Raw genomic sequence first — 14,584 nt, 5'->3', positions numbered from 1 at the left:
CATAAGAGATATCTGTATCTGCGTTGCTGTCGCCCGATGCCGGGCTAGACATCCTAATGTCGTGCAGCACATGCCACCACTCTTTGTTGTTTTCCAACCTAAATAGTTGACAGCCGGTTGAAAAGTCGTGCGAGGTTTTGAACGTCGTCGACAGGCAGCGGAAGCACACAGTCGCAGCATGTGCTGTGGACTACCAGTCGCTCCTTCCCACAACCAGTACCACCCCCATATGGAAGGTGCATTACTTGGTGTTTCCATAAGGACATAACGAGAAGAGAACGGCATTGAGAAGAAGAGTCTTTGTCGATGATACTGCTCTTCCAATATACGAATATTCCCACAAGACTTACGATGCCCATCAATGCACCATTTATCGACGAACTACCGTTCGATCAATTTGGACTCGCCATGTACGAAGCCCGCAGAACCTCGGCGGGATCAATTCACGACGATTGGGCATTTCCCAGCAAAAGGCACAAAAATCATGCAACGCAAGGCAACCCACGTCGCCTATGCTGGCGAAAGTCACTGAGCCACATTTGACCAATCGTCGATGAGTGGCTGTGGGAATGCGGCTGAAAATAGATGGGCCGTCGTCGATTGAGGGGTCGGCCACCGTAAGCTTTCCAACGATATAAAACTGTGTGTGCCAGTCTTCACACGCTTGACGGACTCTACCTTTGGTGGCCCATAGCATCTCCTTTGGCGTCAGCATCATGTCCTTCCTTCACAGCCGGTCATCTCGCGTAGATCGCATAACGGTGCCAGGTGGGCTGGCACAGCCAGAGCCGTTCGAACCATCCGAGGAGCTACGCCGCAAGAACATTCGGCGAACGCGTACTCGATCGCGGTCCAGAAAATTGCATACGGAATCCAGCGAAGATGACAGCACCTCTAGCATCGATAGGGTGGTGGAACGCCGCCTGCGCCGAGGAAGACCCCGCCAGGAGGACGACATGCGACATCTTAAAATAGGTCGAGATCGAAGCCGACCAGACAAACCCTCCAACGTTGTCCACAGTCTTCTTCAAAACACATCCGTTTTCCAGCAAGAAGCGCTTAGACGTCAACGTGAAATACCCTACTACTCAGAGTCCGAAAGCGACAAGGACCGAGAAGAATCAAAGGAGAGAAAGTCGAACAGGACTACTTCACGTGGCCCACCGAAGGGTGAGACGCAAATTAAAAATACTTTAACAAAAGCCACACCACCAGGCAAAGCAGAAGCTAACACCTTGTAGGAGACGCGGGTTCAGGAACCGGAAGTGACACCGTCGTTCGTCCGCATCCCGGCCTCGACGGACAAAAAACACACCAAGAGCCCCCGACTCCGCCAGGGCCTGCTACCACCGCAGCTGTGTCTGACTGGCAACCAGAGCAGATGTATAACCCATTCAGCATCATGCCCATCTACCCAGTACTTTCTGAGATGCTAGGCGATGTACGCGACACATCCCCGACGCGCATTATCTGGCTGCAGAAAAAAGCAGCTGGTATGGAAGGCAGCGAGGTCATGGAGCGTATCATGGGCCTTTTTGGCCTAGAGGGATTTAAGAAGCACTGCCTCTCGCTGTACGAGCGTATTGTTTCGGTGCCAGCGCCACTGCGTCCGAGCGAGGCTGGCAACGTCGACATCTTTATCGAGGGCAGCGAAGGCGCCGGGCAGGACCTTGCTGCGCTGCGTTATCGTGAGCTGTTGGTGTCACTGCAAGTCATTCCTCGACCGTCTTTGATACACTACTTTACTGAAGAACCTGCGTCTATCGCCACCGCATTGCAAACTGTTAAAAAGACTCTGACGCAAAATGTCGACAGCCCGTCGAAGAAAAGTGTATGTATCTGCTCCCTTATACGTCGTGATATCCTTGGTGTGTTTAGTGAGCAAGTTGTTAATGCAGCCTGCTAGATTGTGCTTGTGTACCGCGGAGACACGTCAAGCGATCAGGCACAGTTTATCAACACACGAGAGCAGGCTCCATGGGAATCCAACAGACCAGAAAACGATTGGCACATTGTCTGGATCGGCGTCGGAACGTCTTCCAGGGGAAGAAAGTTCGGAAATCGTCAGTCCACTGTGCCGACAGTCCATGCCGAAGATCTTACTTTTACGGAGTTGTGTCATGGCTTGTGTTTTCTCCTTGGTTTTGGAGATTCCCTCTCCGTACAGGTCGAAGAAGGTCCCAGCGGAGATGTGATTTCAAAGACTGTCGAACGGATCATACGGGGGCACAGTTATCGAGGAGCATGGCAGCAGTGGACAACACTCGAGTCCAGCGCCAGGATGCTTCGCCAGCGGCGTCTTCGCCCGTACTGGACAACGACTGGGGCCATTACTATCTCTGCACTTGAGTCTGCCGGTCACTACTATGGGAGCTGCCACCTTCTGGGCGAGACGCCAAGGGAAGTTCGGGCGCGCGTTAGCGAATACGAACAGCTGATGCAAATGGTTGGTCTCGATGGCGTCAAAGCAGACGTGACGGCCCTGATAGAAAGAGAACAATGGAATCAGCAACAGCGTCTGGACAACAACGAGACACGGTTGTCCCGGTATCAGAGAGCGGCGCTGCACCGTTGTTTTGTCGGACCGCCCGGAACAGGACGGCGGACAGTGGCCAAACTGTACGCACGCATCTTGTGGCGGCTCGGACTTGTCGAGGGCATGGAAACCGTCACACTATCGCTAGCATCTCTCATCGGCCTGACGCGTCAAGCTATTGAGCGGCACGTACACAAAGCTTTCACTGACACAAAAAATGTCGGAGTCGTCATTGTCGAGGACATATGCATTGATGGCCTACGCTCTGCTGTACAAGAAACGTCCAACAACGCAAAACGTGAGAAGAGTGACGAAGAGGACTCCAACGGAGACGAGCAAGACGATGGTAGTGATATTGACGCCATCCACGACAAAATCCCTCGGCAAGCAGTACGACACAGGAATCATGAGATGCGACCCTTCGTCTTCGATCTTCTGACCAAACGCGTCAAGACGCTGGATGTGCAGGACACGGGTCCAGTTCTCGTTCTCGTCGGCCTTGCTACACAGTCTGCAGGCGCGAATCTTGCTCACCTCCCACTCCAATTGACTGATTCCAAAAGAGACATGGACAGCTCGCATGCATCGATATCTTCGAGCCTGCGACAGCTGTTCCTGAGCACGACGCAAATCATTTCCCTCAAACCATATTCGGTTGAAGAGCTGTCGTTGTTGCTCCAACGGCGTCTCTCAAGAAAACACGGCCAACCGTGGCCAATGAATAAGGCCGAGTTGCGGGATGCGATGCGCATTGAACGCTTGCGGCCAAGTTTCGACAACATCTGCTTTGTTGAACGCGTGGCGCTGCACCCAATGGGCTCCGAAACGCCTCGTGGCAGCGCGCTCGATGACAAGCCGTCGGACGAAGGAGACAACTGGCATCGACGCTCCGAATCAAGCTCGTCCACGGTGCCTTCCAAAAACGATGCGAAAATCGCACAGCGGCCTAGCGGCCGTGCCTCTTCAAGCCCAACGGTCGGAGACCTATTTGGGCTCGGCCCCATTGCGGACGTATTCGAGACCATTGATACCACGGCTACACATCTAACGCAGGGCCAGCTGGAAGATCCACGGCCTCACGTGCCATATCTCTTTTTATTTTCTGGGCCTCCTGGCAGCGGCAAAACGTCAGTGCTGAACAAAGTCCTTGTGCCGCTGTACTTTACCCTTGGTTTAGTGGACAAACAGGAGATCGTGTCATGCAACACATCCGAGCTCATGTACCCGCGATCCCAATCAAACGTTGGCAACAGACTTGACCATACCAAGGACATTACACGAGTCTCCGAGGTGCACGTGAAGCGTATGATGGCATTGGCATTTGGCAAAGTACTCCATATCCGCGGCCACAGAACAACAGGCGACACACGGCACCTCGCCAATGACAACGCCGAGGACCCAACAGCCTGTCGAGACAAGATCCTGACCTACATCACAGAGCTTTTGGAGGCGGATAACCACCTGTGGACGCACAACCTCATTGTTGTCTTCGAAGAGGACAGTGCCACGAGCGAGGCCAATAATGCTAGCGCCGCCAGCCTGGCAACCGGTCTATTTACGCATCTTCGTTTCCCGGCAATCTCCACCGCCAGCGTGATTTTGAGCATACTCCAGAAAAAGGTCGCCACTGCGTTTATTGAACTGCCACTCCTTTGGAAGCCAAAGCAGACCAGCACGGACTCCAATCCAGATGCGGTGGTAAAGAGACGGCTAGAGTCGATGCTAGAGCAGATTGCCCAACGACCGGCCTTCTCCGGGCGGGAACTCGACGTTTTGGCCAAGGACATTGTGCGGTATACTTATAGTCAATTGATGCCGCACCCACTACTCGCCGACAAAACGAAAGAGGGGGACTCGAGCCGACAGCCTGACCCGATATGTTTGAAGGTGTCGCATCTAATAGAGATTCTCTACCGAAGGTATACCAACGCTATACCAATCATGATCTACGATCCGCAGAAGAAACCTTACGGTCGCACGAAAGAGTCGGACTAGTCTCGATCCTTTTAGCTGGATATTGTCAAACGGATTGAAAATATAATAGACTCTGGCACGGTTTACCGATTACACGACATGACGACGGCTAGGTATCAATTGTCCTTCTCGTCTTCTGTCCGGTCGTGCGTTGAGTCGTTGAGTCTGAAGATTGTTGTACCAACTCGTACAGCCACAGGAGATGACAAGAGAAGCCAATATGATTATGTAGTACAAGCAACCACGTGCTGTATTTTGATACATTTATTTTCGTCGTGCAAGACAACTTTGCTCGGCCTCTGTCAAGAATCACATCTTTTACAGGACCTAGCTTCACAAGGTCGCAGTACCTCGTAGTGTTAATATAATTCTGTCTGGAGAAAACGAACGTCTTACAGCTGCTTCCGAAGGCCAGCACGCTAAACGGCCGTCAATGGTTCCTGCTACTTTGAAACCCGCGACTGCGACTCTCTTTTGTAACCTGTCAGAAGTTCCTCGTGCAGGCCGTTGCCTTCGGCGTATGAGGATAAAAATATACAATAGCGGCCGCTCCCGTAAGCAAAGTAGACCAAGAAGTGCAACCGTACCTTGTGAGAGTACGTGCTTCAATGATAGTTTATGTCAGTGCCTTGTTTTGTTGCACGTGGGCCTGATCTTGTGTTTTCCATTCACACTGCGAATGACAAGGCTGAGAATGTGTGGAAGCCTTTTGCTAGTGGCTGATTACATACGAGAGGTGGAGCAAGACCGCTGCCAAGTGCACGTACCGAGCTTGTTCCGATGACGGAGTTTAGCTACGCCCTGTGGCAGGTTGATTACCAATTCCTCAACAGGCAGATTGCACCGCTGAACCAAACGACTTCCAGTATGCGCCAGATGCGGTGCAAAATAAAGGATGACCGAGACGACTTCATTTATTTCGTTGGCGGTCGTATACGAAGCGTTTGTCCTTCTTTTTTTTCTTTCGCTATTTTGCCCATTCCCAAATCATGATCCTCGGCGAGCCTGTCCGGCCATCGTCAAACTCTTCTGGCCTCCAAAGGTTCACTTTATTTTTACCGTCCTTGTTGCCTACATGCAATTCTTGTCCTCGACAGCTGCTTCAGAATGTGCATTATAAATCGAAACGCTGACAAACTCACAGCTGCGACAAGCTAAGAGAAAACAATTTGCAGCTAATGCAGGTTACGTTGCTGGGCTGGGAGGTGGAAGGTGTACATTCGTAACAGCGAGTAAGATACAGTAAGCAAACACTGTAGGTTGTAATGCACTGTGCTGTTTGCCATTGGAAACGCATCGCCCTGGAGCCAGACGCTTAGCCAAATGACTTTGCATGCGCTGGCGTCGCAAATGGAGGTGTAGAGAATGTGCTTTTCCTCCGTATTACTTGACTATCATTCTGTTGTTTCTTATTCCAGGTTCCAGTCACGCAGCAGTGAAAGCTTACGTTCCGAATTCGCTCGGCACGATCTCTCCAGTCGACGAGGTCAGAGCATCGACGCAATACGGAACCCTCCGAGCCTCCCAGTGAGTCCTCTGTAAGATACGCTGAAAGCATGTATTCTGTGAGGAAAGGCCAAAAAGTCAATACGGTGCGCGGAAATTGACTCTCTTTTAGTTCTACATTAGGGCCTTTCGCAGCCACCCGCCGGTTTTACAGGCGCACCGCCCACTGTGCCTCCAGTGGTTCAGGCCTTGCCTTCTGGTCTTTCAAATTCCACATCGCTTTCTCCCACGGCCGGCTGCCGGAACATGTACGCATGTACGCCTCTTTGCACGTGCTTCAGTTCTCGGCAATCTGGCTGTTGGCTGCTGGGCTGTTGGTGATGTGGAATCTCCATGGCTTTTCTGCTTGGGCTACCAACCCGTGAAAACATCAAAAACGTGACCGCGCTGCACAATCGCGAATCGTTCACTTCGTACAGACGGCCATTGTCCCGCTCTGCACCCCCATGCTTGGATGCGGAGAGTGTGTATGATGTTGGCTTCATTGTACCGTCCGTACATGCAGAGATGCAGTTCAAATGTGCTGAAATGAAGCATGTGCATGTGGCACTGCGCAAGAACTCGTGTCGCTGGCACGCACGCGCTTGCCGCGGGGCAGTCACACTTTACAGCGATTCAGCAGCGAGTCTCCCCACTCCGGGTACTGTACCCTTCCCTTGGCGCGAGTTTTACAGGGTCCTTTCAACAGTTCACTCCAGAGAACCACCGCCCACGCCCCCAAAAGAGACAAGCCGTCCCAGGGCGAGCGGGGGCTGGTTTCTGTCTCGGCTGGACCTTGTGGTTACACTGTCGTAAATGACATTGTCCAGCCCATCATCCCATGTGGGGGGTCACGTCTCATCGCGAGCTTCGATGTTTTGGTCCGAGCTGTCCTCAATTGCACTTTTGCTGTCTGTTTGGTTCTGCTGTGTAGTTTTACTAATTTTGGTGTTTTTTCAAGTCCAGTCTGCGTGTTTCCTCGCTCTCACCAACTTTCGCAAGGGAAAGCGGAAAGCGTCATACAGAACGACTAAAAAATACGCGCCATTGTCGAGAGTGCCCGTTCTTTTTCGCACTGTCAATCTATCCGGGATTTGGTTGTGGCCAGGCTTTCGCATGCTGCGCTGCAATACGCCCTTGTCATAGTGGGGTGGGTGGTGGGTGGCGAGCGTGGGGTTCACATCGTTTGCCTTGGCCTTTTGCGAGTCAACACCCCCCTGTTTTCCTCTGTTTTTTCTGGTGCTTTGACTAATTATGAGGTGTGAGAGTTTGGGGCCTGCCGCCCACGTTTGTGCCTGCTCCAACAGCGTAGCCGCCCTGGATTTTCGGTCGCTCTTTCTCATTCACCCGCGCTGTTTCCTGCTAAACAGCATCCCTAATTCCCCTTTCCGGCCTGTGCCCGAGTTAGTTCATTTTTCATTTTCATTTTTGGCCCTTTATAACGGCGCTAGTTGCTCAGTATTACCCTGGAAAATAGCGGACTTTTCCTTGTTTGGTGAAAATACAAAGGTACAAAGTACCAAAAACACTAGTGAACAAAGGCGGAAACCCGAGTCACCCTCACTTCCGACGAGAAGGAGCCGGGGTGGGGGGGCGCGCTTCCTCGGCTGTATTTGGCTGCTTTCGCTGTCTTCGCCCGCGTAACTTGGCTGCTGCGCAAACGGAGCCAGGCGCTGAAGCCGCGAGAACGGGTAGTGAACTCTAGGGAGTGGTGAGTGGTGTGGTGCCCACCATCGTGCGCTCTTTCCCTCACGGTAAAATTTTCGCTCCACTGCACACTGTGGGAAAGAGGGAGGTCGTCGCCTCTCGAGTCTCCTGTTGCTTCCGATCCAGGACTCTTCTACTCTCTCTTTTCCTGCTCTTTCGTTCCCCTCCCCTTCTCTTCTTTCTTTTCCTCTCCAATCCCCAAATATACAACAGACCAGGACGACAACATCGTGGGTCTTTGTACGACGACAATTGACAGCGTGACGCATTTTCGCAATCTCGACGACTGCTTCTCGCCTCCGCCCCCGTCTGCTCTGTTTCCCCCCTCTCTATTCGCCCCTCGCCTTGCAACCAGAAGCGCAGAACACCAGGAACACGGCAACGACTTCCGAGACATAGACAGTTGCTGATTGACCGGAAGACAAAACAATTAACGGGCTGTCTCTCCTCGACGACATTGACGACAAATTGAACGGGCCAGGAAGGAGTCTTTCAGTAGATTTTTTTTCCTTTTGCCGCAAAGGCCGCTCAAGCCACAGCATCCTATCATCGTCACCACAAATACCAGACAACAAGGACTCGCAAACAACAACCCTACACGATGGCCTTCAACGGACGGCGCGGCCCCAACATCTCGCAGTTTCTGCGGGAACTGCACGAGAACCCCACCCTCGTCGAGAACGACGCGGCGTTCTCCATGGACGACCAGGACCTCTCCATGTTCACCAACACCGAGTTCTTTGACCTCGAGACCGGCCAGAACACCGACTTCCAGCCGCAACACAACCAGCACCAGCCGCCCAAGCCCGGCTCCGAGAGCAACTCGGCCTCCTCGGCCGTCTCGCCGCTCAGCGAGGACACCATGACCACCATGGCGGATTTCTCACACATGGACTTCATGACAACAGGTACGGACGCCCAACTGATATCAGCTTCCTTGTAACGTCTATAATGTTCTGTTTTTGTGGTTTCCCCTAAGCACATTCTATGCACATATCCTTCGTTTTTTGGGCCTTTTCCCGTCATGCGAGTTTTTGTGGATGTTGGGAATCAAGCGCTCGTTCATCTCACTACCAGAGTTGACTCATCTCGATGGTGATGATGAGAATGCGACGGATGCCAATGACAAGCTCGGGTTTGCACGCACGCTCGCTTATCATTTCATCCTCTTATTTTCATTTATCACTGTCTCGCCTTCTTGACACCCGTTTTATTCGTTTTCCTGCACGTTCATGCCTCAAGCCTCTCCCCCATGTTATGCAAGTTTACACCTTACTCGTTAACTTCCGGACAGCAAGTGGCTGTTCGTTACCTTTTTTGGGGGTTTGGTTTTTGAGAGTGTGCTCTGAGCAGTAGGAACACATTCCTCGTGCTCCACTCGTGTTCTTATTTCCTGACCCTGTCTTTTATCGCTCTGCCTGTGGATTGTGGTTTTGGTGCAGATTTGGAGTCACTCGGGTCCAGTTGGGCACGTTCCCTTCTTGCCCTGTTCCCTTATTTCCCTCTTTTTCCTGTTCTTTGTCACCCTCTGCACCAGGGGATTGCGGGCAGCCTCCATTTGATTGGAACGTGGTTGCGTGCAATGCATGCAGAACCGGCCTCCCTCAAAGCGAAATAGAGCGAATGGGCGGAGCCTAAGAGGATGGTGCAAATTGCGGGATGTGATGGTGCAATACCCCGTGACTTGCGCTCATCGACACCGACTCCAACAAAGGGGGCCCGCAGAGCAGCCCATCTCGAAAACCCTCCCCCAGTTTTCGATCGTCGCCCAGCGCAGCACCCAAATATGGCGTCTTGACGCTTTTGCTTATCTTCCCATCCGTCTTTTTTTGCTATTTTCTTCTGTTTCCTTCTCTTGCTTCCCTTCCGTTTATTGTTGAAGCCTTTCCAATCTCCTTCCTTTTCTGGCTATATCCCTCGTCGCGTTTCTTTATATTCTGATATTCACTGGCGGACATCCTTTTCTTTCCCTGTTTCCTTATACCTGCCGCGTTCTTTGTTGCTTTTGTCTTCCATCTTTTATCATATCAATTAGCCTTGGGTCTCCCCATTGCACAAGGTCGTGCCAGCCATGCTGTGATTGCGACAACCAAGCGGCGCTCCTTTCCCTCAATCAACGAAAACCACAAGAACAGAACAAGCCACAAGACGACCCGCATCAATAAAGTGTCTAGCTTTTGCTAACATGGCATAATGTCCTCAGGCGACTTCAACTTCCCAGATTTTGGCGCCACCTACTCTTCGCCCTCCATTCCGTCGTACCAGGACAACCTGGGCAGCCTGCACCAGCCCATCCAACCCGGCCCGCCGTCCGTCTACTCGGCATCTAACTCCGTCAGCCACCCGCATTCTCGCAGCCACCACAACCCCAGCTATGCGTCCACTGCACCCACGCCGCCGCGGATAGCCGCCGCCGCTGACAAGCGGAAGGCCGATGTACTGAGCCACCAGCCACAGCCGGCAGGACGCGGCGCTGTCTCGTTTGAGGACCAGACCCGCGTTGCCGCCGAGGAGGACAAGCGCCGCCGCAACACGGCAGCCAGCGCCCGCTTCCGCATCAAGAAGAAGCAGCGCGAGCAGGCCCTCGAAAAGTCCGCCAAGGAGATGAACGAAAAGGTTCACGCCCTTGACAACCGCATCCAACAGCTCGAGACGGAGAACAAGTGGCTGAAGAGCATCGTGCTCGAGAAGAACGCCGGCAACGAGGAGTTCCTGGGAAAGCTGCTCGAGGATTTCAAGTCCAAGCACGCCAACGGCGCATCAAGTCGCAACGGTGCCGAGGCCGACTCCGAGACGGCCGTTGCTGTCGTTTCCGATGAGGAGAACGAGACAAGAGACTCGTCAGGCTAGATAATACATTGTCTACGCCAAACAAGTAAAATTAAAAAACACCAAAAATAACGAAAAGTCTCCTTTGTCTCTTTTTTCTTTACGTCTCTCTCGGTTACACCAACCAGTCTCTGCCAATACAAAGATGGGTGGATTCTTTGTGTTTTGAGGTACCTTTACGTCTTCTTTTACTTTTCTTGAATTTTATACGGGGTTATACGGTTTTGCTCTTTCTTGACAACTTTGGGGCGGTGTTAATTGTGTTTCAACAATCATGTATTTGATGTGGGATTTTTGGTATAGGGGAAGAAAGCCCTCTGGATGGAGAGGATGTGAATGATAGCGGAAATGGCGAATGTCGTCTACGATCATATTTTTTTATTGTATTTGACTCATCTTTCATCAACTTTTAATCGCCTCTTGTTCTTTTTATCTCCTTTTTGGTTCAGAAAAAACTACGTTTTGATATTTTCGTCTCTTGTGTAAGAGACGCAATACAAAAGAGATTTCCTGATAAACCTTGCTGTCTGCAGTGTTGAGAAGTCTGACGGTTTCCGAGCCACCACACACCTCACGCCCTAAAACGCCACAAAAAACTGCAAGGCACAATACACCTAGGAATACTGTGAGAGCGCCAACGGCAGCAGGTTAAAGTGCCCGTTCACCGCGGGACGTGCTGGAAGAAGCAAAACACACAAAAGACAAATCGAGAGGGGCGATCGACCTATGCCAGTCCCGGAGATGCCATCATTTCCTGGGGATATGGCTCAATACGTCCTCCACGTTAGGTGTTCAGAGAGAAACTGTAATGTGTAGGAGGAGGGATCAGAAGGGAAGGGTATGGACCATCTGCAATCGGGATTGCGTCTTTTTTCGTCTCGAAGATGCCTTTTTTGGTTGCAGCACACCAACGAAGAAGACAGTACTCGGCATGAATACAAAAAGTTTATATCGGAGCGGGAGAGATCACATACGATGTGCATGAGATCTCCGCTTCAGATGGATTCTTGAATGTTTGAACCTGTGATTTGCCCAAGCGGCAACGGTTCCCGTAGGACGGATATGTTTGAATCGATTATGTCGTACTCCGTATGCGTATCTGATATCTCGGGGGTACGTTGTGTGACGGCGCCGGTAAAATCGGGCAGATCGTCACGGTTCTTCACAATTCACAAGCCTTGAATCGTCCTTGGTCACATTGGCCATCGTATCTTGTACGTTCACGTACCAAGTACGTTGCCTCTGCGTCTCAGGCGCCAGGTGACGAGACGGCCCCGTTTAACAACATCTTTCGAGCATCTATCTAATCCTTGCAGGAGAAGCCTTCCGCCGCACGTCGCACGACATACTCGAAGACACATCAAGACTTGGCTTGTGCTTTTGGCCCGCCCCGATGTAGATCGGCTTGGTGTACAAAGTAAAAGTCAATCGAACTTTAATCCAGAAATAACGGGCGCGACAAAGCGTAACAGGCAGGGTGAGAGAACGGGTCATAAGTCTCAGGGACGGGGCGCTAGGTAGAACAGAGCGAAGAAGACATGCCGAGCAAGACAAACAAAAACTTCCCACCGAAGAACATTCGCCGGAAGAGAGGATCGACAATCTAAGTCGTAATTAATACATTCGTACATGCGAACCAAAGAGAGAAACGCGCAAACTTTCTTCGACTGGCGTTTTCATCGACTTTTTTTGGCCCTGATGACCCCCACTCCTTCATATCTATATAGGCCAGCAAAAAAACTGGGTATTTCGTCTGGTTTGGGATTGGCTTCCCCTTATTTGGTCACGAAACAACACCACAAGCGATGGCGTGCTCGTTGTGGACACAATGTCGACATCATCAAAAGCATTCGCCAGTGGACGCTGTGAAAGTTTTTTGAGAGAAAAAATTATGAAATATACAGGACGCAGGTACTCAGTGGCGCACATTCACTTCGGGTTTCAACCTGCACAGTGATTTGTAAATAGTCATAACAGTAATACCACACCACAGCCCTCTCCGCTTAATTTATGAATACCGTCCCTAAGGGGGAAAAAAAAATCAAAACAAAATAAAGCAACAGGTAACCAAGCAGTAGCCGACAACAACCGCTCGAAAATAGCCACTTTCCCTTTCAAGGAAGAAGTCCCGAGAGAGACGGGCTCGTGAAGGTGAAAATCAAATCAAAGGACCAACAACAGCTCGCGTTTACTGTACGAATCATTGACAGGTTCAGTTCCGAAACATATTCCTGGTCTGCAGTTCTCAGCCAATGCGCTGGACAGTCCGTTATACCCATCGTTCCTTCCTTACAAGTTTTGTTCCGCTGTTGCCAGATTTTGCGTACCCAATGCTCGCAGCTCAACGACCTGACAACAAATCTTACATAAGCAAAACAGCTCAGCTTGGGGACAATGATGATCTGTGCTCGTTGTCTGCAAGGAATGAAACATCACGATAGCAAAAAGTTCGTGGCTATTTAGGACCATATGGCTACAGGTCGCGTTAAGCACTGATGTTTAGAATACAGAACGCGTCTCTTGGCTTGTTTAGACAGCTCTGTGCATGTTGATAACTACGTTGTCTATAAATCGGACAAACCAGATTCCAAAAATCGACGACAAGAACGTGCAACATTCACACTGATGAAAATGCAACATCCTTGTCGGCTCGTATGCGACTCTTTTTGCGAACATGCGCGACATACCCTGATGGATGCGGGTTTCTGGTTTGCCACGGCCCGTTTCCGCGTCGTATTTCAGTCGCCATCTGTCAAGACGGGGTTGATGCCATTCCAATGCACAATTGCGTCTCACCGTCTAGAAAACAGCCGCTCTGTCACCGGGTTAGGAAACCCGGTGCAATTGGCTCGTCCTTCTATGTTTCCTATTTTCTCGAGATATCGGATCACGACTGAATGGATTTTGCTCACACAACCGTCGTATTCCACCCGCATTGCAAGCTGTAAATAGCAGGATGAGCGATTCATATCATCGTACGACGCATGTCTTGAGAGGAAGTTGAAAGCAAAAAATAGATCAGTGCCGGTGAAGCGGCTTAAAACTTCACTTTTGTATGACTAGACAATGGTATAAATACGGCTGGTGCGTCTAAATAGATACATCCATTGTTCTCGTTGGATGGCTTCGACACGATTATCAAAACTTCTGCAGAGCTGTGGAGAGTACGGAGAATCATCAGTATAGCAATTTTGTGCCCTATTTGCAGCCACATGAACGTTTCTCTTCTTGTTCCCATGCCACATTTTTTCTCACCAACGTTGGATCACGCGTGAATTAACCACTGCGGAAAGTCGACTCTGGCACTTTTACACGATTGGGCTTCCATTTTCAAATAGCAGCTCTACTTTCATCTCTCAAAGTCTTCTGCAGCAGGACAGATCGCGAATAGGCATTTGTTCCTCATTCATGAATGGCTTTCAGTTCTCAGAGTGAGCTGAAACCACGTCGTAAAATAACAGGACACGTGATGTAATGGGCAGGCCCCCAACGCGGATCTCAATGCTTGTTGTTCAGTGTGTCACACTACAGGACAACCTCATATTCCTTGCTTTTGCTGGTCCATGGACCCCCATCCGCCAAAACAATATCTGTAGCCGACAGGTTGAGCTGCACGGGATAGTATATAGCCAAAGGTGTGACCGTGTGACCTTAAACTCCTCTCTTGTCCCCCAAACACTTGGCTAGTGAAGTGAAGGGAAAGTACGAGGAGCCTCCAGAGTGACTTTGTCGAGAACAGACAAGTCATCCCGCGGTAAAGTCTCCACTCATGTTTATGATACACATGGGTGCATGTGGGAAAAAGCTTCAGAGGACGGAGTAATTACGAAATGCTCAAAAATTACAGCGGGCGTGGGGATTAGAACGTGTCCAGCAGCAGGAGGGCCCCCAGGCCCCATCGTTCATGTAATCTTCCTCCACTCACCCACGCGTTGCTCACGCGAGCTGTGAAAGGGCGGGTGTCCCACGCTCAGTTGGGTAAATACCAGAATCGTCCAGAGTCTGGGCTCGAAAGAAACCGGGCTCCTTGGTCGGCTTGGTGGTCAAGACATG

At 50.9% G+C, this 14,584-nt stretch overlaps 3 protein-coding genes across 3 annotated transcripts; all 3 read left to right on the top strand.

Annotated features, from left to right (window-relative positions):
* Positions 1 to 1,402: 1,402 nt before the first annotated feature.
* SPBR_01278 (uncharacterized protein) lies at positions 1,403 to 4,531 on the top strand (the record flags this gene model as incomplete). The annotated part of the gene is made up of 2 exons (XM_040759589.1): positions 1,403 to 1,831; positions 2,168 to 4,531. 2 exons carry the CDS (start codon positions 1,403 to 1,405, stop codon positions 4,529 to 4,531), a joined length of 2,793 nt encoding a protein of 930 aa, XP_040619311.1.
* A 3,772-nt stretch (positions 4,532 to 8,303) lies between these two features.
* SPBR_02134 (uncharacterized protein) lies at positions 8,304 to 8,645 on the top strand (the record flags this gene model as incomplete). The annotated part of the gene is made up of 1 exon (XM_040760441.1): positions 8,304 to 8,645. One exon carries the CDS (start codon positions 8,304 to 8,306, stop codon positions 8,643 to 8,645), a length of 342 nt encoding a protein of 113 aa, XP_040619310.1.
* Positions 8,646 to 9,895: 1,250 nt separating this feature from the next.
* Positions 9,896 to 10,552, top strand: SPBR_02042 (bzip transcription factor; the record flags this gene model as incomplete). Its single annotated transcript, XM_040760351.1, has 1 exon — positions 9,896 to 10,552. The coding sequence occupies one exon, from the start codon at positions 9,896 to 9,898 to the stop codon at positions 10,550 to 10,552; it is 657 nt and encodes a 218-aa protein (XP_040619309.1).
* Between the last annotated feature and the right edge of the window lie 4,032 nt (positions 10,553 to 14,584).

Source organism: Sporothrix brasiliensis (assembly GCF_000820605.1).
Source record: "Sporothrix brasiliensis 5110 chromosome Unknown Cont18, whole genome shotgun sequence".
Lineage (NCBI taxonomy): Eukaryota > Fungi > Ascomycota > Sordariomycetes > Ophiostomatales > Ophiostomataceae > Sporothrix > Sporothrix brasiliensis.
Note: the sequence above shows the minus strand (reverse complement) of the source record. Positions and strands in the feature narration are given on the sequence as shown.